The following is a 23,454-nucleotide window of genomic DNA, read 5'->3' on the forward strand; positions in this document are numbered from 1 at the left end:
GAATTTAATGGCTGATAAAACTGAAAAACATAAACAGGGCCATTTTGAGGTATTCATGTATACCACTCAAATGGTATCCAGAACCCTGTTCTTTGTTAGGTCTTATTTCTGGATCCTTCTACGTTGTCTTCCCATGTGGTCAGCAATATGGCTGCAGCTGTTCGAGCCTCAGACCCTCACTACAGTCTGTCTCTTTTCCTCGTTGACCATGTACAACTTGTATTTCATTCTAATCGAACTGATTTGGGTCACATGCCCACCTCTGAACCTTGACTGTGAGGTAGAGAAATCCTGTGTGCTGACTGACTCGGGCCTGGGTCCCTGGCTCCTTGCCTGGTTTCCTTTGCGCTTTTTACTACTGTACTTGGCCTTCTTTCAGGGCCTTGCACGTGCTGTTCACTGATCTCTGTTTTGTCTGATGATATCTGCCTCAGTTCATGTTTCACTTTCCTCACTAGTTCACTTCCCTCTTACATGTTCACTTTCATGACAGTGTTAATTCTCCTTGGTGGTACTTTCTGTTTGTAATTTCATATTTTATATCATTTGATTAATTCTTTTCCCTCTTGACTAGATTATATGCTGCTGAGGCAAAAACCATGCTTATTTTTTGCTAACCATAGTGTCCTTTATGCCTAGAATATTGCATCTTTGTTATGTGAACACTTGTTAAGTGAGTGAAAGGTGTTTGGCAGTTAGTTCTAGAGGGAAAAAAAGTGAACATTTCTCCTGGCTGCTGTCTAGCATGGACAGGGGTGGAGGAGGTATTCAGTTCAGCTCAGTTGCTTAGTCATGTCCGACTCTTTGTGACCCCATGCACTGCAGCACGCCAGGCTTCCCTGTCCATCACCAACTCCTGGAGTTTACTCAAGCTCACGTCCGTTGAGTTGGTGAGCCATCCAACCATTTCATCCTCTTTTGTCCCCTTCTCTTCCTGCCTTCAATCTTTCCCAGCATCAGAGTCTTTTCCAGTGAGTCAGTTGTTCACATCAGGTGACCAAAGTATTGGAGTTTCAGCTTCTGCATCAGTCCTTCCAGTGAATATTCAGGACTGATTTCCTTTAGGATTGACTGGTTGGATCTCCTTGCAGTCCAAGGGACTCTCAAGAGTCTTCTCTTAGACCACAGTTCAAAAGCCTCAATTCTCTGGTGCTCAGCTTTCTTAATAGTCCAACTCTCACATCCATACATGACTACTGGATAAACCATAGCCTTGACTAGACGGACCTTTGTTGGCAAAGTAATGTCTCTGCTTTTTAAATATGCTGTCTAGGTTGGTCATAACTTTTCTTCCAAGGAGTAAGCGTCTTTTAATTTCATGGCTGCAGTCACCATCTGCAGTGATTTGGGGGCCCAGAAAAATAAAGTCAACCACTGTTTCTACTATTTCCCCATCTGTTTGCCATGAAGTGATAGGACTGGATGCTGTGATCTTAGTTTTCTGAATGTTAAGCTTTAAGCTAACTTTTTCACTCTCTATGAATGCAATAGATTTGTTATATGCCTGAAGTCATTTTGAGGAATCATTCCTATTTTTACTAATCTGTAGGATATTTGTATTTTGTTTTTAAATGACAAAGCGTTTTAAGAGTATATTTGAAGTTACTTATGAGTGGAGAAAATACCCTTACCTATGTAACTGGTAAGGAAGATAAAGCATTTTATTTTATTATTGTTTGTAATGTATTTCCATTCTTCATTTTAAAAATGGTGCCAAAATGGGAAAAATACTGTTACTTAAATGATTATTTTAAACATCAAGGCATCATTTTGTTGTGGCAAGAAATAGTAATGTTATCATTTTGCATCTTTTCTTTAAGATCTATTCTAGTCGAGAACTTGAAGAAACGTTAAATAAAATCAGGGAAATTTTGTCAGATGACAAACATGACTGGGATCAGCGTGCCAATGCAGTAAGTGTTCAATTTTTTTATTTTCTTCTCTCTCTATTTTTCCCCTCAGTGTTCTTTTTCAAAAACTTGGAAATTTAGTAGTAGTACTGTCTGGTATTTGCTTGGGAAATAGAGTCTGATAAGTAGTATTTCACTCTGGAAAACAAATTGAGATAATAGGCCTTTCTCAGGGTGCATTTTTTTCTATTTCGCTGTTTGGGAAGAGTCTTTCTCATCCATTTGTTAGTGTCTCCACCTGTGTTACTTGTTGAGCTTCACTGATGGCCCAGTGCCGTGGCTTTCCTTTGGGTTACATAGTTGTGGAGTAAAGGGAATTCCTGGGCACTTATGGTAGGAATCTAGGGATTCCTAGGGATGGCATTAAATCTGTAGATTGCTTTCACAGTATGGCCATTTAACAGTGTTCATTCTTCCAGTGCAAGGGCACGGGATAGCTTTTCATTTCTTTGGTTCGTCTGCGGTTTCCTTTATCAGTGTATTATGTTTCCCACTGAATGTCTTTTACCAGCTTGGTCAGGTTTATTCCTAGGTGTGTGTGTATGTAATGCACATATGTAATGAAAGTGTTAGTCCCTCAGTTGTATCCAGTTCTTTGTAACCCCATGGACTGTAGCCTGCCAGGCTCCTCTGCCCATGGAATTCTTCTGGCACGAGTACTGGAGTTGGTTGCCATTGCCTTCTCCAGGGGATCTTCCCGACCCAGGGATCAAACACAGGCAGATCCTTTCCTGTCTGAGCCACCATGGATGTGATTTTTAAAGTTTTTTTTTTTACTTTCTGATAATTCATTGTTAGTATAAAGAAAGGCAACAGGTTTCTGTATGCAACAGATCTTGTATCCTGCTGCTTTGCTGAATCCATTTAGTAGTTGTAATTGTTTTAGTGTGGCATCTCTAGGGTTTTCTATAAAATCATGCTACTTGCATGTGATGGCAATTTTACCTCTTCCCTTCCAATTTGGATACCTTTTATTTCTTTATCTTGTCTGATTCCTGTTACTAAGAGTTCTAATAAATACTGTGTTGAACAGAAGTGGTAGAGTGGGCATCCTTGTCTTGTTTCAGATTTTAATGGCAGTGTTTCCTGCTTTTTACCATTGATTGTTGAGTTTGGGTTTGTCATAAACCATTGGCTGTGAGTTTTTCAAAAATAGCTTTTATTGAGATATGTTGAGATATGTTTCTTTTATACCCACTTTGGTAAGAGTCTTTATCATAAATGGTTGTTGAATTTTGTCAGATGTTTTTTCTGCATCTGTTGAGATGATCCTGTGATTTCTTTTGTTGATGTGCTCTGTCGCATTGCTTGATTTGCAGATGTTGAACCATCCTTGTGACCCTGGGATGAATCCAGCTTGATCAAGGTGTATGACCCTTTTTATATGTGATTGGATTGTTAGCTAATATTTTATTGAGGATTTTTTCATTTGTATTCATCAAAGATATTGCCCTGTACTTTTGCTTTTTGGTAGCATCTTTGGTTTTGATAGTAGGGTGATGGTGGCTTCATAAAATTACTTTGGGAAGGTTCCCTCTACTTTAGTCTTTGGAAGAATTTTTCTTTTCGTTTTATTTATTTATTTGACTGCACCAAGTCTTAGCTGTGACATGGGGACTCTTCTAGCTGTGACATGTGGACTCTTCTAGCTGTGACATGTGGGATCTAGTTGCCTGACCAGGGATTGAACTCAGGCCCTCTGCATTGGGAGTGCAGCATCTCAGCCATTCCACTAGGGAAGTCCCTCTTTTTGAAAGAGTTTGAGAAGGTTTGGTATAAGTTCTTTTTTGTATGTTTGATAGAATTCCTCAGTGAACCATCTTGTCATGGACTTCCATTTGCAGGGAGCTTTTTTAAATTGCAGATTCTGTAAATTTTTCATGATCAGTGATCAGATTGTTCAGATTACCTGTTAATTCTTCATTCAGTTTTGGTGGGCTGTATGTTTCTAGAAAGTAAGATGGACTTGTTCTGTTTCGTGCTGTATCAACAATATTGCAATAAACATCTTTGCATGTATTTATAACAGTGGTATTTTTATTTTTGTAGCTTAAATTTTTATAAATGAGGTTGATGGGTAAAGAATAGATACAGTTTTATTTCAGTAGATGTTGCCAAAATATTTCGAACAAAGATATTAGTCATTCATGATCTACTTAACAGTAAGAATATCTGTTTTCTGTCTGGTACTGGGTATTACTGAGTCTTAACTTTTGCCCAGCTAATGAAGGAAAATGGTGTGTCTTTGTTGTAATTTGCATTTGCTTATCGCTAGTAAGGTTGAGCTCATTTCCTTGTATTTATTTTAGCCAATGAAATATTTGGTTGTCTCTTTTTTACTTTATTGCCATTCCTTGTGCATTGTACTGTTGTGTTGCAGATAATTTTTTCCTATCATATGGTGATTTTTTTTAGTTAATCTCATTTAGATGCCTCCTGATTTCTGCTTATGATAGTTTCCCTTCCTTATGTATACTTAAGGCTATATAATATTTTTTCAACTATTTTTTTTAATATTCACAATATTTTATTTTTATACTTTCCATCTTTAGTTCATCTTTTTTAACTTTTAAAGATATCGGGAGAATGGCATTGAAACATGTATAATATCATATAAGAAACGAATCGCCAGTCCAGGTTCGATGCAGGATACAGGATGCTTGGGGCTGGTGCACTGGGATGACCCAGAGGGATGGTACGGGGAGGGAGGTGGGAGGGGGGTTCAGGGTGGGGAACACACGTACACCTTTGGCGGATTCATGTTGATGTATGGCAAAACCAATACAATATTGTAAAGTAATTAGCCTCCAATTAAAATGAACAAATTTAAATTAAAAAAAATAATTTAGAAAAGCTCAGAAATTAATTTGCTGCTGTTGCTAAGTCACTTCAGTTGTGTTCGACTCTGTGACCCCATAGATGGCAGCCTACCAGGCTCCCCCATCCCTGGGATTCTCCAGTCAGGGACACTGGAGTGGGTTGCATTTCCTTCTCCAATGCATGAAAGTGAAGTCGCTTAGCTGTGTCCGACTTGTAGCTACTCCATGGATTGCAGCCCACCAGGCTCCTCCCTCCATGGGATCTTCCAGGCAAGAGAACGGGAGTGGGTTGCCATTGCCTTTTCTGAAATTAATATGAGATTCTACATAATCATGGGTATTATTTAGGTAAACTTTTAACTTCATGTCACCTGAGTGTGTCTTTTGTCACAATTTTAAATAGACTCCCTTAAAACTTAAAGACTTATTTATATACTCAAACATTATACATGTCTATTATACATATAACTAAATCTGTAATGTTCTTTTCCAGAAAGCTGTTTTGTTTCTTCACATGTTTATTTATGTTTAATGCTGTTAAAATGTCTGAATATAGTTATAAAATCTAATGAAAACTTTAAAAATTTTGTTCAAATAATGTTTAGGAAGTTGTTTGTGTTTTTATACTGCTTTACTTTTGAATGTCAGTAATGAAAACTTTCTTTATTTCAGCTAAAGAAAATTCGATCATTGCTTGTTGCTGGAGCTGCACAATATGATTGCTTTTTCCAGCATTTACGCTTGTTGGATGGAGCACTTAAACTTTCAGCTAAGGATCTTAGATCCCAAGTGGTTAGAGAAGCTTGCATTACTGTAGCGTAAGTATACTCTTTTTGTGATAAGTATTACTTATGAATTAATTTCAGGCTCATTGATTGAATTGCTCATTCAGTAAAGCACTAGTAGGATAACCCCCCTAAAGCGTGATCCAAAAATCATATGCATAAGGATTAAATTTGTGTGATTTTGAAAAAAAAAAAATCTTTCTTAATAGTACTTTATACCAACTTTGAAATGTGTTTTTGTGTCACAAGTCTACTGGTAGATTTTTGGCCACTGACTCTGTGAGTGTAAGAAAAAAATGAATAGGTCTCTTCTTATGTAACGTTCTCTTTGCTAATTTGGATAGTAAGCTTTTTTTCTGACATTTTAGCAATTGTCCTCGAATTGTAACATCCATCATTAACTTATCAAAGTCTAAACCTATTCAGTATGTTTATATTTTTCTACAATTTAAGGATGGTGGAACACTTGAACTCCTTTTACTGCTGCTCCTGACCAAAAAAAAAATTTGTTGTATATATTGCTGTATAAGCCTTCCTTTGGAGAAAGGGAACACTTAGATACATACTATTAGTATTTATAATCCGGATCATATTAGATGTCCTAGTCAGAACAGAAAAAAATAAAAAACTCAGGAAATGAAAACTATGAGGATTGCAAGAAAAGGAACAAAACTGCCCTTATTAACAGATGATATAATTATCCATGCAGAAAAAGACAAGAATTAATAAAAGATTATAATTAAGGGACCATGCAGCATGGTTGCTAGATACAAGTCAATATACCGAAATAATTGAGTATCTCTTGATAGCAAAACAAAACAAAAATCTGCAAATTGTAACCTTGAAAAATACTTCATGATGAGAATTCCGCTTCTTGCCATGATGCAATAACTGGTATAGGATTAGAAAACTGGAGAAAATGTATAAGACAACTGTGTACAGATAATGGACAGCAGACAGAGCAGGACTGTAATTCTTGAAACAAATCAGTTGAACAGTACCATTGGCACAGTTTTGACCTGGATACATTTCTGAACCAGAGAGGGGGAGGGAGAACCCAGGCAGAGCAAAACAGTCTCACTGAGTTGAAGAAGAAACAAGAGAAGAGATGGGAGGTTCTGAAAGCTGAAGTGGCTCAACTTTTCAGTGCAGAATACTGGGGCGAAGAGAGCTACACAGAAAAAGAGCTATAGAATTCTGCATAGGGGATCCGTGAGTCTAGTTGAATACTAATCTGTGCATGTGAAAGGTACAACTCCATGGGGGCAGGAAAGACCTACTGCTGGAAGCCAACTTGTATGGGCTGGGACAGGTTCAAGTTTTGAGGAGCCAGACTGGAGAGACCTTGTCAAACCCCCAGGGCATGCATTTGAGACCCCAGAAAGGCTGTGGTGTAGGAATCGTACTGCTCAGGCTACTCTGGAAGCTGAGTACTCTCAGGCTACCCCTCCTAACAAGCTGGGAAAGATGAGGCTACTTGCAAAGGACATCACCTGCTCACCAGAACAAAGGCTCACACTTTAAAGGAAGACAGTAACATCAGGGCACAGGTGGCCTTCCCTGCTTCTCATTTGAGTTTCACAAGGGAAAACTGAATGTGTAACTGAACACTAGTAAATAGGTCTGAGTACTGCTTTGAATCACGAATCTGATATTTTGGAGCTAACTGTATTCTAAAAAGGTATAACTATATAAAATTAACCATTTCTGCACCTTGTCAGAAATGTATTTACAGCATTTTTCCTAAGTGTTTTACCCAAAGTCAGACTAAACCATATTAAATTAATTAGGCTGGATTAGTTGTTTAACTGCAAATTTGGAAAGAGAAGACACATTTGTTCAGAGTCACCCAACTAACTAGTGCATCTGTGCACGCTAAGTCACTTCAGTCATATCTAACTCTGTGTGATCCTGTGGACTATAGCCTGCCAGGCTCCTCTGTTTATGGGATTCTCCAGGCAAGAATACTAGAGTGGGTTGCCATGCCCTCCTCCAGAGGATTTTCCCTACCTAGAGATCAAACCTATGTCCCTTATGTCTCCTGCATTGGCTGGCAGGTTCTTCACCACTGGTGCCACCTGGGAAGCAATCAATGTATGTGTGTTAGTTGCTCAGTTGTATCCAACTCCTTGTGACCCCCTGGACTGTAGCTCACCAGGCTCCTCTGTTCATGGAATTTTCCCCAGGCAAGAATACTGGAATGGGTTGCCATTTCCTTCTTCAGAGGAACTTCCCAACCCAGGGACTGAACCTGGGTATCCTGCATTGCAGGCAGATTCTTTACCGTCTGTTTACCAGGGAAGCTGGTAACCAGTGTATGGTAGAGTTCTATTTTCAATCAAGAATTCTGAAATCCTACGCCAAAGATGTCAGGAAGTATTTGTGACTGAAATAGTAGTGGTACCATTAATACAAATAGCAGAATACTGATTTGGGTAAGATTTTACTTGTTTGTACAATATGTTGAATATAAGATTGATACTGGGGCATCAGAATGAAAATAACTGATGGATAAAGACTAAACATCAGGACAATCAGAGCTGAGTGTTTTACCTGTCATGTTAATGCTTAAATTCTGAGATCAGATGGCTTCTCTATTGCAGAGAGATGCTTAAAATGCCAAAATTCAACTGTGCACTAGACCGTAAAAGGTCAGGGAAAAGAAAGAAACATGTAATATCTGCACTTCCCTTTCTCTCTTTTGTTTTTCAGCCATTTTAGAACTGGTTAAAATAAAGATTTTAAGTTAATTTAGTAAAAGAATATTTTAAAATTATATGATCCTACCTATATTTAATGTTAAACTATTTTTCTAACACAACATTTTTTGTCTTGCTTTATAGCCATCTTTCAACAGTTTTGGGAAACAAGTTTGATCATGGCGCTGAAGCCATTGTACCTACACTTTTTAATCTCGTCCCCAATAGTGCGAAAGTCATGGCGACTTCTGGATGTGCAGCAATCAGATTCATAATTCGGGTAGGTTCTTTTCCTTTCTTTTTTTTTTCCTGTCTTCCTCTGTATGCCTGCCTATCCATTTGTCTGTCTCTGTCTCTCTCTTTCAGTGTACTTAAATAAATCATTGGAATTTTTTTAAACGCCAAGAAAAAAATTACTTTTGAATAATTTTTCTGATAATAAAAGGAATACACAGGTATTAATGAAATTTAAATAGTAAAGAGGATTACAAAGTAAGATGCTGTATACAGAATAGGCACAATATGCATGTGCATGTGTGAGAATGTGTGTGTAAATAATGTTACAGGTCAGTTCAGTTCAGTCACACAGTCGTGTCCGACTCTTTGTGACCCCATGATTCGCAGCATGCCAGGCCTCCCTGTCCATCACCAACTCCTGGAGTTCACCAAGACTCATGTGCATCGAGTCAGTGATGCCATCCAGCCATCTCATCCTCCGTTGTCCACTTCTCCTCCTGCCGCCAATCCCTCCCAGCATCAGAGTCCTTTCCAGTGAGTCAACTCTTCGCATGAGGTGGCCAAAGTATTGGAGTTTCAGCTTCAACATCAGTCCTCCCAATGAACACCCAGGACTGATCTCCTTTAGGATGGACTGGTTGGATCTCCTTGCAGTCCAAGGGACTCTCAAGAGTCTTCTCTGACACCACAGTTCAAAAGCATCAATTCTTCGGTGCTCAGCTTTTTTCACAGTCCAACTCTCACTTCCATACATGACCACTGGAAAAACCGTAGCCTTGACTAGATGGACCTTTGTTGGCAAAGTAATATCACTGCTTTTGAATATACTATCTAGGTTGGTCATAACTTTTCTTCCAAGGAGTAAGCGTCTTTTAATTTCATGGCTGTAATCACCATCTGCAGTGATTTTGGAGCCCCCCCAAAATAAAGTCTGACACTGTTTCCACTGTTGCCCCCTCTATTTCCCATGAAGTGATGGGACCAGATACCATGATCTTAGTTTTCTGAATGTTGGGCTTTAAGCCAACTTTTTCACTCTCCTCTTTCACTTTCATCAGGAGGCTTTTTAGGTCATCTTCACTTGCTGCCATAAGGGTGGTGTCATCTGCATATCTGAGGTTATTGATATTTCTCCCGGCAATCTTGATTCCAGCTTCTGTTTCTTCCAGCCCAGCGTTTCTCATGATGTACTCTGCATAGAAGTTAAATAAGCAGGCTGACAATATGCAGCCTTGACATATTCCTTTTCCTATTTGGAACCAATCTGTTGTTCCATGTCCAGTTCTAACTGTTGCTTCCTGACCTGCATATAGGTTTCTCAAGAGGCAGGTCAGGTGGTCTGGTATTCCCATCTCTCTCAGAATTGTCCACAGTTTGTTGTGATTCACACAGTCAAAGGCTTTGGCATAGTCAATAAAGCAGAAATAGATGTTTTCCTGGAACTCTCTTGCTTTTTTGATTATCCAACGGATGTTGGCAATTTGATCTCTGGTTCCTCTGCCTTTGCTAAAACCAGCTTGAACATCTGGAAGTTCACGGTTCATGTATTGCTGAAGCCTGGTTGGAGAATTTTGAACATTACTTTACTAGCATGTGAGATGAGTGCAATTGTATGGTAGTTTGAACATTCTTTGGCATTGCCTTTCTTTGGGATTGGAATGAAAACTGACCTTTTCCAGTCCTGTGGCCGCTGCTGAGTTTTCCAAATTTGCTGGCATATTGAGTGCAGCACTTACACAGCATCATCTTTTAGGATTTGAAACAGCTCCACTGGAATTCCATCACCTCCACTAGCTTTATGTGTGTAGTGATGCTTTCTAAGGCCCACTTGACTTCACATTCCAGGATGTCTGGGTCGTGAAGATCTTTTTTGTTCAGTTCTTCTGTGTATTCTTGCCACCTCTTCTTAATATCTTCTGCTTCTGCAGTAACAGGCAAATGTTAAACAGTAAAAATGTTACAAGCAGTGGTAAAAGATGACAACAAATTCTTTATATTTCTCATCATCCACCTCTTAAAGGTGGCAGAAGAGTTAAAAATGTAAAACTTCCCCACTTAAATCTTTAAATTTTGCTCTTCTACAACTCACCACTCTAGCCATTCAGGATGTACTTTTCCAAACCTCTATTTTGTGCCTCTACAAACTATATTTGCTACAAAATGTAAGTGTAGCATTTATATTTTATATATATGTAAAAATAATGTTTTTTTACTCTTGCTTTTTAAACTTCATGTACTCAAGCAGCTTCCCTTGTTTAATTCTTTTTGATGTCTAAGTCAGTTCTTAGTTAAAGGGCATAATATTAAGCTGTCCTCACCATATTTCCCCATGAAGTTTGTGAAATTCTTTTTCTCCTTCCTTTACCTACACTGTGTATTATTAGTATCTTAATGGTTTTAAAATTTAATAATTGAAGAATATTATTTCATATTCTACTTTGCATTTCTTGGATTATTAGAAAACATTAGGTGTTTTTTTCCTCTAATAGTTTTTCTAAGGATTGCCAATTTATATTCTGTGCATTTTTCCTCACTTTTTTTCTATGTTATTAGAACAGTTGGTCTTCCTTATCCATGGGTTCTGCATCTGTGGATTCAACCAACCTCAAATCAGAAATATTTGCGGGGGAAAGAATTGTAGTGCGTTTCAAGAAGCAAAACTTGAATTGCCTTCTACTGGCATCTGTTTCTGTAACATTTATAATAATTACAACTATGTGTGTATCATTTAATTTATATTAACTAATTAAGTAATCTAGAGATGACAAAGTATACAGGAAAAAAAAAGTATAGGTTTTATGCAAATACTGTACCATTTTATGTAAGGGATTTGTATATCCCTGAATTTTGGTATCCTCACAGGGTCCCAGAACCATCCCCGTGGACACTGCAGGACAACTGTATATTAATTTTATTTGTAAATATTTTCTACCAGTTTGTCATTTCTTCATATATTGTTTAAGCTACACTTGATATATAGAGAAATTTAAAATATTTTTGTTTTGAGACAATGCTATTTTTGTTGGTTTTGTTATATAAAGTTAAAACAACCTTCCCCATTTCTCAGTTATAAAAATATTCAGTTTTGAACTTTCTATGATTTTGTTTCTTAGGTTGAGATCAACTTAATTTTATTTTTGTGCAAAATACGGAGATCTGACTTCGTTTTCCCCCAGATACAAAACCAGTTGACCCCGTGGTGTATAGTAGATTATAGTTCAGTCTTTTCTTAAACTACCACTCTCTTCTTGTAGTAAATTTCCATAAATATACGGGTCTGCTTTTTAAATGCCTTTCCAGGTTCTTTGATCAATTTTTCCTCTCCTGGTAAATGATATCTCTTTCTAATGCTGCTGTGTCAGGTGTTTTTTTAGCATTAAAATCTAGTGCCTGTGAAGAAATCTATGAATCTGTCTTGGAAAATGTCCCTTTTCTTTCTGTTTTAATATTTTTGTAAGCTTCACTAAATCTGGCACCTTCGTAACAGTGTTCAAAACTGGTGGAAATTATTGAAATCTTTATTTTTTTCTCTGAGTTTAATAGGAGTGCTTTAAATATGACCTCTGAGATGAGTTTTTAGATATTCTGGTTTAGGTCTGAGAATTTCCTCCTATTTATATTTCGCTAAGTTTTGGTCAGTAGTAGACTTGGAATCTTGTCAGATATCCTTTCAGAAATGATTGTTTCTCTTCATTTATCCACTGTACATCCATGAAATGAATTCTGCTTGGCCATTAGGCAGTATGACACAGCTAGACGCAGCTGGCTAACACTTTAATTAAGAAGACTCTTGACATGCGGTTGTGTACTGTTCCTTTAAGAGAAGCTTCTTCTACCATGGTTCTATTACCATTTTGTATCGTATTATTATATGTTCTTTTTTTTAAAAAAAAGGAAAATACTTGTTAGAGGTATTGCTAAGAGATTTTTTATAAGCTTCACATTTGTTACATTGGTACCCATGGGATTCTTTTATTTTTTCTAGTTGTTTAATTTCGATATTTATGTTTTTTAATTACTTTATTTGACTTACTGTGGCTTACTTCTTTTTTTCCCCTAGATTTTTGTGGTATATTCTCACTTTGTCATCGTTTTTATTGTTTAATCACATAAGGCTTTCTTATCATAATGTTGTGTTCTGAGTTTGGCATTAGCAGCATCCAGTGATTTAGATTTACCACACTCTATTTTATATTTCTCAGTCATTTCTAATTTCCATTTCAACTTTCTCATTGAATTACATAAGGATATTGTCTGCATTTTCAGATGGTTCTTTTGTCATTCTTATCATTTTGTAATTTGATGACTTTCTGATCAGAGAATTTGGTGGTACAATTTCTTCTTCATTGAAGAACCCAAATTTTGTTGGTATCAGAGTACATCATATATTTACATAGGTAGTCTTTTAGTATTTGTGAAATATGGGATTCATTTATAGAGAGCTTTATTCATTGCTAAATCTAGTTTGTTCATATTATTCTAGTTCTTTATGGTCTCATTTTTTAAAGAAATCTTTTTTTCTTAAAAGTTTCTTGTTCTTTGTCAGTGTCAAGAATAAATTCTCTTTTACTTCCCCAGCCTTTTGGAAAGTATATATTAAAAAAAATAAAAAGTATATATTTTTATCTTTTTGTGTCATTGTTTTCCCCTTAACTGCTGAATTAATTTCCAGCAACTAAAGTTGACTATGGTGGGTTGTTTTTTTTCTGCTTTTATTTCTGCCCAATCTTTATTAGGACTCTTAACATTAAAAATATTTGCTTGATCTTAGTGTATTCTAAGAAGGCAATGGCACCCCACTCCAGTACTCTTGCCTGGAAAATCCCATGGACGGAGGAGCCTGGAAGGCTGCAGTCCATGGGGTAACTGAGGGTCGGACACGACTGAGCGATTTCACTTTCACTTTTCACTTTCATGCATTGGAGAAGGAAATGGCAACCCACTCCAGTGTTCTTGTCTGGAGAATCCCAGGGACGGGGGAGCCTGGTGGGCTGCCGTCTATGGGGTCGCACAGAGTCGGACACGAGTGAAGTGACTTTGCAGCAGCAGCAGTGTGTTCTCAGTTTTCGTAGATATTTGTCTTTTCATGTTTCTAAGTGGCTTTGCTTTGCCATTATACAAGAATTCAAAAATTGGACTTCAGGTTCACATTTCTTTTCTCTCAGAATTATCTCCTTTTCACAAAGAATTGTTTTCTGAACTCTTTATTGTTTTTATAGTGAGATATTGTTTGATTCTTTTATTTAAAAACAGCACCACCACTGCTTTAGGGAGCTTTGTAGGAGCGTCTCTCTGCTAGGAGTTCCCTCACAGCTTCTTTCATTTGTGCTGTCTTTACACAGAGGAGCAAGATTTCTGACTAAAACGAAGTTTGTTCAGATTTATGTTAGTTTTCATGTATCATTTATTTATTGCTTCTGCTTGTTTCCTGTCTTTCAGTTGATATGTTCTCAGGAAAAAGCCTTTAAATTCTGCTTACTTGACAGGACCCAACTTGCCATTTTTAGGTTTGTTTCTACTTTCTGTATTGTGTTCAGATTGCCCATTTTTCATGAGCTTGTCTCATGTTATTGAGACAGTAACATGTCCCATCGTCTCACAGAAAATATGAATCAGGTTGTTGTTGTTTTACATTATTTCCTGGTTTCTATATTTTTATTTGTTTCCCAGGGGCCTGCTTCTAAGTTGTTCTGATTTAGTATTTGGTTGAATGCATCATCTGTAATTGTGAGGATCACTTATTTTCCTTTGGAATAGCTCCCCTGAATATGGTGTAGCAATAGGTTAGTCTCTAGCCCCGTCTCTGCCACTGTGTTGTTTAAGAGTTAATCAGCGGCAGTAGGATTTTGAGATCATGAGAGAGAGGAGGAAGAAGGTAGGTGAGACCTGCTATGTGGTATGTTGTGGCTAGGGAGTCCCCTTGGGCTTTCTTTGACTCCTCAGTAATGTTCAGGGACGAGTTCTTCTGGATGCTCTAATAGAAATAAAGTACATGATAAATGTAACACACTCGAGTCATTCCAAAACCATCACCACCCCCGCACCCCCAACCTGTTCATGGGAAACTTCTCATCCACAAAACTGGTCCCTGGTGCTAGGGGAGCAAGTCCACAGAGCCCTTCCATACTGGATATAGCAGTTGAGTACCATGCAGGTCAGCCCTGTGGTGGATCATCCTCATCTTGAACAACTTCAGGTCTGTGGGTGGCTTCCCTCTGTCAGACTTGAAAAACGTTTTCCCTCTGTGTTGGTTGAGTTAGTTGTGGCCACTCACTTTTTCCTTCACTCTAAGACTTGTTTCCTCACAAGTACGGAAGCTCTGGGCTGACAGCCTTCAGCCGCAGCCTCTTCAAAGCCTGCGAAGCTTGCAGATATCTGCCTTTCCTGAAGTCTTGCCCTTTCCTAGTTATGGCCCATATCCAGTAAACTGATTGACGTAGAAGAGCAGACTTTTGGCCATCTTAGGCCATTTTGAGACTATCTTCCAGAGCTCCCTAGTGACTTTGGGTAAAGAGGTCCTTGGGCTCTATCACAGATTGATTTCTTCCTTTGCCTATTCCTTCTTCCTTCTCACTTCCACCGGTGTTGATCCCAAAAGCACTGCTTAATATTAAAAAGGCTGTACTCCATCTCACAGCCTGCTTCCTAGGTAACCCAGCCTGTACCATCAGCTCAGAAGAAAAATAGGAGATTTAAAGCATCAAATATGTATCCTTAGGTTACTATTTTATTTTAACATCTTTTGTGAACTTCTTAGTGTTTGCTTTACTAAAGAAGAGGTGGCTCAGGTGGTAAAGAATCTGCCTGTAATACAGAAGACCCAGGTTCGATCCCTGAGTCGGGATGATCCCCTGGAGAAGGGAATGGGAGCCCACTCCGCTATTCTTGCCTGGAGAATCCCAGTAACAGGGGAGCCTGGCAGGCTACAGTCCATGGGCTCGCAAAGAGTCAGACTCAGCTGAGTGACTAACACACAAACACTCTCACTAAAGAAGAATGTAAGAGTTACTAATGGAAATCAGAAGATTATATACCTGAATTCTAGGGAGCTGTGGTTCAGCCAGGATGAGAGTTCAGTTAAAATCACCATTTCAAGGTGCATTCTTAATAATTATGCAGATTCACTCTGATAACCTGCTTTGATGACATAGCAATTACTGTGCTCTCTCGAGCAGTAGCCATGGTACCTCAAAAATAAGACCAGTATGTGTTTGGTTCCCCCCAAAGTACACTGTCCTAACAGTTCTCTGTAGTTATTAGTTAACTTGTCTTTATTATTTAATATTACAACCACATCTGCCCTTCTGAAATTGTATCATTACTATTACTTTAATTTGGGAAAACCTTTTGACTGGTCTTAATTTCTTTCAAAATCTGATTTTATGGTTATTTTTGTTCTTTTCTAATATAGCAAAATACTTGAATGCAAAGCAAGTAAAGGAAGAGATTATGTAAGGTACACGGTATTTCTCAACCTCTTCTAAACTGTCTTTTTCAGCATACTCATGTACCCAGACTTATACCTTTAATAACAAGCAATTGCACATCGAAATCAGTTCCTGTAAGGAGGTAAGTTTTGAAAAACTTAGTATAGCTTTATGTTGAATATTGCATCATGTCTGATTCTTAGTTGGGTACAAAAATTAGTTGTCATCAATTTCTTGCCTTCTAGAAACCTTATTAAAGTTTTTTATCTTATGTAAGGAAAAAAGGAACAAAGTACTTATTATGACTATCCACATTTCTTGGCCTTTTCATATTAAAGTGTGTCTGAAAGTCGCTCAGTCGTGTCTGACTTTTTGCGACCCCATGGACTTCTTCATGGAATTCTTCAGGCCAGAATTCTGGAATGGGTAGCTGTTCCCTTTGCCCAGGGACCTTCCAAACCCAGGGATCAAACCCAGATCTCCCACATTTTATTTGGGCCACTATTTCTTTGGTTTTCAGAGAGTTTGGAGTCTAGAGTCAGCCCTTACCTAGAATCCTACAACTTTGATTGATTATCCTGCCTTGGGCAGTCATTTAATTGCCCTAAACCTCATGTCTGTGTATGTTAGTGGGCCTAATGATGTGGACCCCACAGAGCTGTGAGGGTTAAATGAGAAGGGCACTGGAAGACATGAACATAGTGTTTGGCTCAGAGTATATAATCATAGTGTCAGTCTGTCAGTGTCTGTCTCATTATTTCTACAGTCTTTGATATCAGCGGTATCACCACTGGCACTATTAGTATTAAAGACAAAACACAAGATTTGTGTGTTGGATATTTAAGGAAACTGTAAAAAACTCTTTCCCCTTTTTTGTTTGATAAATATGTTTATTTAAGTACTTTGAATGTTCGGAAAAATCAGACATCATTGTTACCTGTAAGTGATTTGGAATTTGGGGACAGTTGTTTAATTACCTCTCTCTTACATCAGGGTCAGCAAATAACAGTCCATTGGGTAGATCTGTCCAACAGTCTAGTTTTGTACAGGCACAAGCTAAGACTGTATCTTAACATTTTTGAAAGGTGTTTAAAAAGGTGGGAAAAAAATGAGATAGAGACTGTTGTTCTCAAAGTCTAAAATATTTGCTGCCTGAAATATTTACTCTCAGGCCCTTTACAGAAGAGATTTACCAGTCACTGTCTTACACTGAGTAAAACGGTAATTGGAAGATTAGGAATGTAACAGAGAAGAGGAAGTCAGGAAATGCATCATAGAATTATCCTGAAAATGGGGAGCATTTCAATACCTGTAAGGGAGGTAAGGTGTAGGCAGAGCTGGAAAGCTGTGCTGCAGGCTGCAGAGCCATTGGACAGGCCACTGAGCCCAGGAGCTGTGATAAAGGGGAGGGTTCAGTAGGAAACGAGCCTGACTGCGGGGAAAACGGAGATAGGTAGGAGTCAGGGTATAGAGAGCTTTGAATGAGTGGAAGAGAAATTCCAGTATTGTTTCATAAGCAGTTTTTGGTGAGAAGTAATGTCATCCATCCTAGTTTTTATTCCAGCTGTGAACAGTGATTAAAAAGGGACAATGAGAAGCATTGGTTTAATTAAGTAGGACTTCTTACATCTCATGGAAATGTAAGGGGTGGAAAACTGGAGCTGTATTTGTGATAATTGACTGAAGGAGATTTTATTCAGTAAGTTCAAGAGATTTCAGACAGAATTGAGACATGATTATTGGATGTGGATGAGGGAGGTGATGTCAGCTGCTTCACGCTGTGATCGCTCGAGTTAAAATGTCAGGGTTTAAGTCCCAGCTCTGTGACTGTGGGCACGTTAATTTAACCTCCATGTTATCTCCTGGTCTGTACCATACGGGCTCCACGAGTGGGCTGAGAGGGTGAGGATTACTTGTTGTTTCGCATGTGGTGTTTGAGTTGACCTTGTAGCTTTCTTGGCCACCATTCCGTGTCTTCAGTTTCTAGTGCATAGTAGGTGTTTGATAAGTATCTTTTAAGTTAAGTTAAATTTTATATTTGAGAAACATTTCCAAGTTAAAATTAAGGTCTTTTTGAACTGTTAAGCATAGGAATAGTTGGAGTCTTAAAAAGAGTTAAGTATTTGAGAGTAAAAATATCTAAAAATATGTCTTTAATTCAGAAGGCAAAATGCAGAATTATAGAAGAAAGTATTAATTAGCATTTAGTTATAAAATTATATAGCTGAGTATTAATGTTGCAGCATTTAGTTAATAGTATTTTTATTTTTCAGGCGCTCATTTGAATTTCTAGATTTGTTATTACAGGAGTGGCAGACTCACTCATTGGAAAGGTACGCACCGGCTCTTCCTCTTCCGCCGCTCTCCCCTCCCCCTGTCATCACTTCTTTAGAAATTGATGGTATTGGTTTTGCATTATTTCTCATTTTCCTTTAAAAGTTATTTGTACTGCTTTTCCTTTAAAGCTGAGGTGTTCCTCTTATTCATCGTAGCTGTGATTTTCTTCTTTGTGGGATGAATGAGGGTCTCTTAGGTGAATGGGCAAGAAATTCCAGGTTAAATTGGGTAGGAAATTCCAGGTTATATAAGAAATTCCAGGTTAAATTGGGCAGGTATTTTAAAATGTATCTCTAGTCATGTAAGATAGGTTTCCCAAGGTGCAATTAATCAAGTAATGAATGATTTAGGATAGAAGAAAGGTACTTCTTTTCAGAGGAAAGAGATCAAAAACGTAAGAGAGATTTGTTGGCAGATTTCTCCACACCAGCTGTCAGGTGTCATTGGCCATGTATATACTGGGCAATGTTTAATGAAACTCTGCTGTGAAAAAGAGGAAAATATGGGCAGCTAGTCAGTCACTGGCTATTTGTATGGCTGTATTTCTCATTTGTTTCTCATATGAAGCTTGGGATATACATGTATTTGTGTTAAATACATTCTGATTTTCCATTCTTATGGAAAGCATTAAATCTATTCACAACCCATTAAAAAAAAATAGAATATGTTGTTTACTGCAGGCATGATATAATTCCAAGCTTTCTTTACGTTCTTTTGTGGCAGCTGCTATTCAGTTTGGTTAGATTGTAACTGATTTTACTACTAGCACATTTCTACACTGGTAGGTTACTGAGGAACCACACAAAAGATTTTCTTTAATTCATGAAAAATTTAAAATTTTAGTACTATTTATCTGGACTCCATATAAAAATAATTATGTTCAGGTTTATAATGTTTGACTTGTCAGAAGGAAACCATACATGAGCAAAATGTGTGGGGTGGATTATCAGGAAATGTTGCAATCTTAGATTCATTATTATATGCTGCTGCTGCTAAGTCACTTCAGTCGTGTCTGACTCTGTGCGACCCCATAGACGGCAGCCCACCAGGCTCCCCCGTCCCTGGGATTCTCCAGGCAAGAACGCTGGAGTGGGTTGCCATTTCCTTCTCCAACAGTATACGCTAGTTACCTTTTTTCTCTCCCTTGCCCATTTGTGATTGATGTGTGGTATATAGTATATAGGCAGTATCGTTTGTGGTGAGATAGACAGTTTTATACATGAACCTAAAGGTACTTTATTTTATAGACATGCAGCTGTCTTGGTTGAAACTATTAAGAAGGGAATTCATGATGCCGATGCTGAGGCCAGAGTGGAGGCAAGAAAGTAAGTCTATAAGGTATTTTTGTGTTGGTTTAAACATACTTTGGTCTTTTCTTCGACAGAAATTATACTGGGAGAATGAAAATATTGAAAGTGTCCCAAGTATTGTATTTGATCAGCTGTTTAGTCAAGTGGAGATTGATTTTTCTCCATTAAACCTGTACTGGTTGTCTTAATAGTTCACTTAGCCTTGTTGTTTATATATCCATCAGTATTCGTATTACATCATAACATATTCACTTTTGTTGTGAATAAAAATACCTAATTTACTGAACATTTGTTATGTACCTGATACTTTGTAGGGCAGTAGGTATATGTTCTTTTCTAATCCTTAAAATGATCCAATGAAGGTGCTATCTCCTCTGGCAAGTGAAGTTGGAGTTCTGGAAGTTTCCACAAGGCCACCCAAATTGTAAGGATTATAGTCAGGTTTTTAACTGAGATCTCCTTTTCTCAAAAGCCTGTTGTCTTTCTCCAAAAACTTGTTTAATTTAGAAAGTATTCACTTGGCACATTGTGGCTATATTAAAACCTTTGGGGTTAAAAACTTTTGCTCTTCTTGAATGTACACATTTTACAGTTAATGTGTAATCATGCAGTTATTTCTTTAAGGTGTTTTTGGTTTTTTTTTAGAAAAAACCCTTAAATTTTGTTGTTTGTTTGTTTTACAGGACATATATGGGTCTTAGAAACCACTTCCCCGGTGAAGCTGAAACACTGTATAATTCCCTCGAGCCGTCTTATCAGAAGAGTCTTCAGACTTACTTAAAGAGTTCTGGCAGTGTAGCATCTCTTCCACAATCAGACAGGTCCTCATCTAGCTCCCAAGAAAGCCTCAAGTAAGGTCATATAAAGGATCAGTACTGATTACTTCCTCTTTTCAGCTCCACAGAGTTCCTTAAGTTGGATGGTTGCTTTCTTTTTAAAGCCTTGAAAGACTGATGACTGAATGTGCTTATTTCCTTTGGTCTATTGCCTCAGGGGTTGGATTACATGCTTGTATAGCTTCTTCTCATTGGATTGAGTTTAGGGATTCAAAGTTTGTGTGAACAGTTTCAGACATATTTTGTTAGAATATGTTCATTTCTTTGAGAAAGATTGGAAACCACTAATTTGTATACTTTTTTTTAATACACCCAAAATAGTCCATATAGTAAGTAGCCCATTTCTAGGGCACTGTTATGGAGGGATTATAATGGAGATTCAGAAATCGTCTTTAAAACTTTTATACAGCACTGTGTGACTGGTAAAAACGCCATTGCTTTCTTTCCTTGCCTCTGGCATAGTTTGAGATTTTAGCAACTCCCTCCGGGGACAAAGTTACCTAGTGTTTGGCTCACTTCTCTGTAACTCCACTCTCATCGTTGTGCTGGCCACCTCATACCCTTGCTGCCTTGGCAGTTATACCCTGTTTTCTGTTTCTCTAGCCTTATAAGATGGCTAAGATCCGTAGCAGTGGCCAGAAATATCTGCAGATTTCTCTAGGGAAGAGCAGCTCACAGAATATCAGTCTGCCTCGCTGTAGTTTCTGTGTCTTTAGGGTCTTCACCCCCACTAAGATTGCTAGTTGCCTTGGCAACTTCCTGGTCCAGGACAGGTACCAGGGTGGGCAGGAGAGGTATCTGGGGCACAATTGGAGGAAGTACTCACTAAATAAGAGTTCAGTGGCTTACAAGTTTTCAGAGTAAAAGAAGATACGATTTGATTAAAAAAAATAATTATCGTAGGAATAATTGTACCTAAACTTCTATTTAAATTTGTGATAAATCCTTCACCTTGAATGAGCTTTGTTGCTTCTTTTTCCCTTTACTTTTACTTGTTGTACTCAAACTTTGTATATGAGTCAGCTGAAGATCATTGCTAAAATACAGAATCTGATTAAGTAAATCTGGGATGGGACTTGAGATTCTGCATGTTTTACACATTCCTAGGGGATGTCATTGCTTTTTGTCTATGGACCATTCTTTCAGTAGCAAGGATCTAAATAAGGTATTTTATCTTATTCTAGTTTAGTTCAGTTCAGTCGCTCAGTCGTGTCCAACTCTTTGCGACCCCATGAATCACAGCATGCCAGGCCTCCCTGTCCATCACTGTCTCCTGGAGTTCACTCAAACTCACGTCCATTGAGTTGGGATGCCATCCAGCCATCTCATCCTCTGTTGTCCCCTTTTCCTCCTGCCCCCAATCCCTCCCAGCAGCAGTCTTTTCCAGTGAGTCAACTTTTTGCATGAGGTGGCCAAAGTACTGGAGTTTCAGCTTTAGCATCATTCCTTCCAAATAACACCCAAGGCTGATCTCCTTCAGAATGGACTGGTTGGATCTCCTTGTAGTCCAAGGGACTCTCAAGAGTCTTCTCCAGCACCACAGTTCAAAAGCATCAGTTCTTCGGTGCTCAGCTTTCTTCATAGTCCAACTCTTGCTTCCATACATGACCACTGGAAAAACCATGATATGATCACGATGGTATGATCACTCACCTAGAACCAGACATCCTGAAATGTGAAGTCAAGTGGGACTTAGAAAGCATCACTATGAACAAAGCTGGTGCAGGTGATGGAATTCCAGTGGAGCTATTTCAAATCCTGAAAGATGATGCTATGAAAGTGCTGCACTCAATATGCCAGCAAATTTGGAAAACTCAGCAGTGGCCACAGGACTGGAAAAGGTCAGTTTTCATTCCAGTCCCAAAGAAAAGCAATGCCAAAGAATGCTCAAACTAATGCACAATTGCACTCATCTCACATGCTAGTAAAGTGATGCTCAAAATTCTCCAAGCCAGGCTTCAGCAATACGTGAACCGTGAACTTCCAAATGTTCAAGCTGGTTTTAGAAAAGGCAGAGGAATCAGAGATCAAATTGCCAACATTCGCTGGATCATTGAAAAAGCAAGAGAGTTCCAGGAAAACATCTACTTCTGCTCTATTGACTATGCCAAAGCGTTTGACTGTGTGGATCACAATAAACTGTGGAAAATTCTGAAAGAGATGGGAATACCAGACCACCTGACCTGCCTCCTGAGAAACCTATATGCAGGTCAGGAAGCAACAGTTAGAACTGGACATGGAACAACAGACTGGTTCCAAATAGGAAAAGGAGTACGTCAAGGCTGTATATCGTCACCCTGCTTATTTAACTTCTATGCAGAGTATATCATGAGAAACGCTGGGCTGGAAGAAGGACAAGCTGGAATCAAGATTGCCGGGAGAAATATCAATAACCTCAGATATGCAGATGACACCACCCTTACGGCAGAAAGTGAAGAAGAACTAAAAAGCATCTTGATGAAACTGAAAGAGGAGAGTGAAAGAGTTGGCTTAAAGCTCAACATTCAGAAAACGAAGATCCTGGCATCTGGTCCCATCACTTCATGGGAAATAGATGGGGAAACAGTGGAAACAGTGGTTGACTTTTATTTTGGGGGGCTCCAAAATCACTGCAGATGGTGACTGCAGCCATGAAATTAAAAGACTCTTACTCCTTGGAAGAAAGTTTAGGACCAACCTAGACAGCATATTGAAAAGCAGAGACATTACTTTGCCAACAAAGGTCCATCTAGTCAAGGCTATGGTTTTTCCAGTGATCTTACTCTAGTAGAACATCTTTAAACATAAACAACTTTGAAATCTGTGGATTTGAATCAATCTGCCTCAACATAACAGTTTTAGGAGACAATTATAAAAATAATATAATATTGGGTTTGATAACCAAATGCCAAATTTACCATTTAATAATAATAACTTAGGGCTTCCCTGGTGACTCAGTCAGTAAAAAATTGGCCTGCAACATGGAGACCCAGGTTCAATCCCTGAGCCGGGAAAATCCCTTGGAGAAGGGAATAGCAACCCACTCCAGTATTCTTGCCTAGAGAATTCCATGGACAGAGGAGCCTTGTGGGCTGCAGTCCATGGGGTCACAGAG

General features: G+C 38.4%; 1 protein-coding gene across 3 annotated transcripts in view; it reads left to right on the plus strand.

The window, feature by feature from the left end:
- Window positions 1–23,454, plus strand: part of CLASP2 (cytoplasmic linker associated protein 2) — a 183,254-nt gene that overhangs the window by 76,501 nt on the left and 83,299 nt on the right. For all 3 annotated transcript variants that reach the window (XM_052637064.1, XM_052637074.1, XM_052637082.1), the window contains 7 exons: window positions 1,821–1,913; window positions 5,402–5,547; window positions 8,358–8,493; window positions 15,949–16,019; window positions 18,151–18,210; window positions 19,462–19,539; window positions 20,208–20,375. In XM_052637064.1, coding sequence (XP_052493024.1) covers window positions 1,821–1,913; window positions 5,402–5,547; window positions 8,358–8,493; window positions 15,949–16,019; window positions 18,151–18,210; window positions 19,462–19,539; window positions 20,208–20,375 — 752 coding nt within the window. The remainder of the gene's footprint in view (window positions 1–1,820; window positions 1,914–5,401; window positions 5,548–8,357; window positions 8,494–15,948; window positions 16,020–18,150; window positions 18,211–19,461; window positions 19,540–20,207; window positions 20,376–23,454) is intronic.

Source organism: Budorcas taxicolor, chromosome 1, assembly GCF_023091745.1.
Source record: "Budorcas taxicolor isolate Tak-1 chromosome 1, Takin1.1, whole genome shotgun sequence".
Classification (NCBI taxonomy): domain Eukaryota; kingdom Metazoa; phylum Chordata; class Mammalia; order Artiodactyla; family Bovidae; genus Budorcas; species Budorcas taxicolor.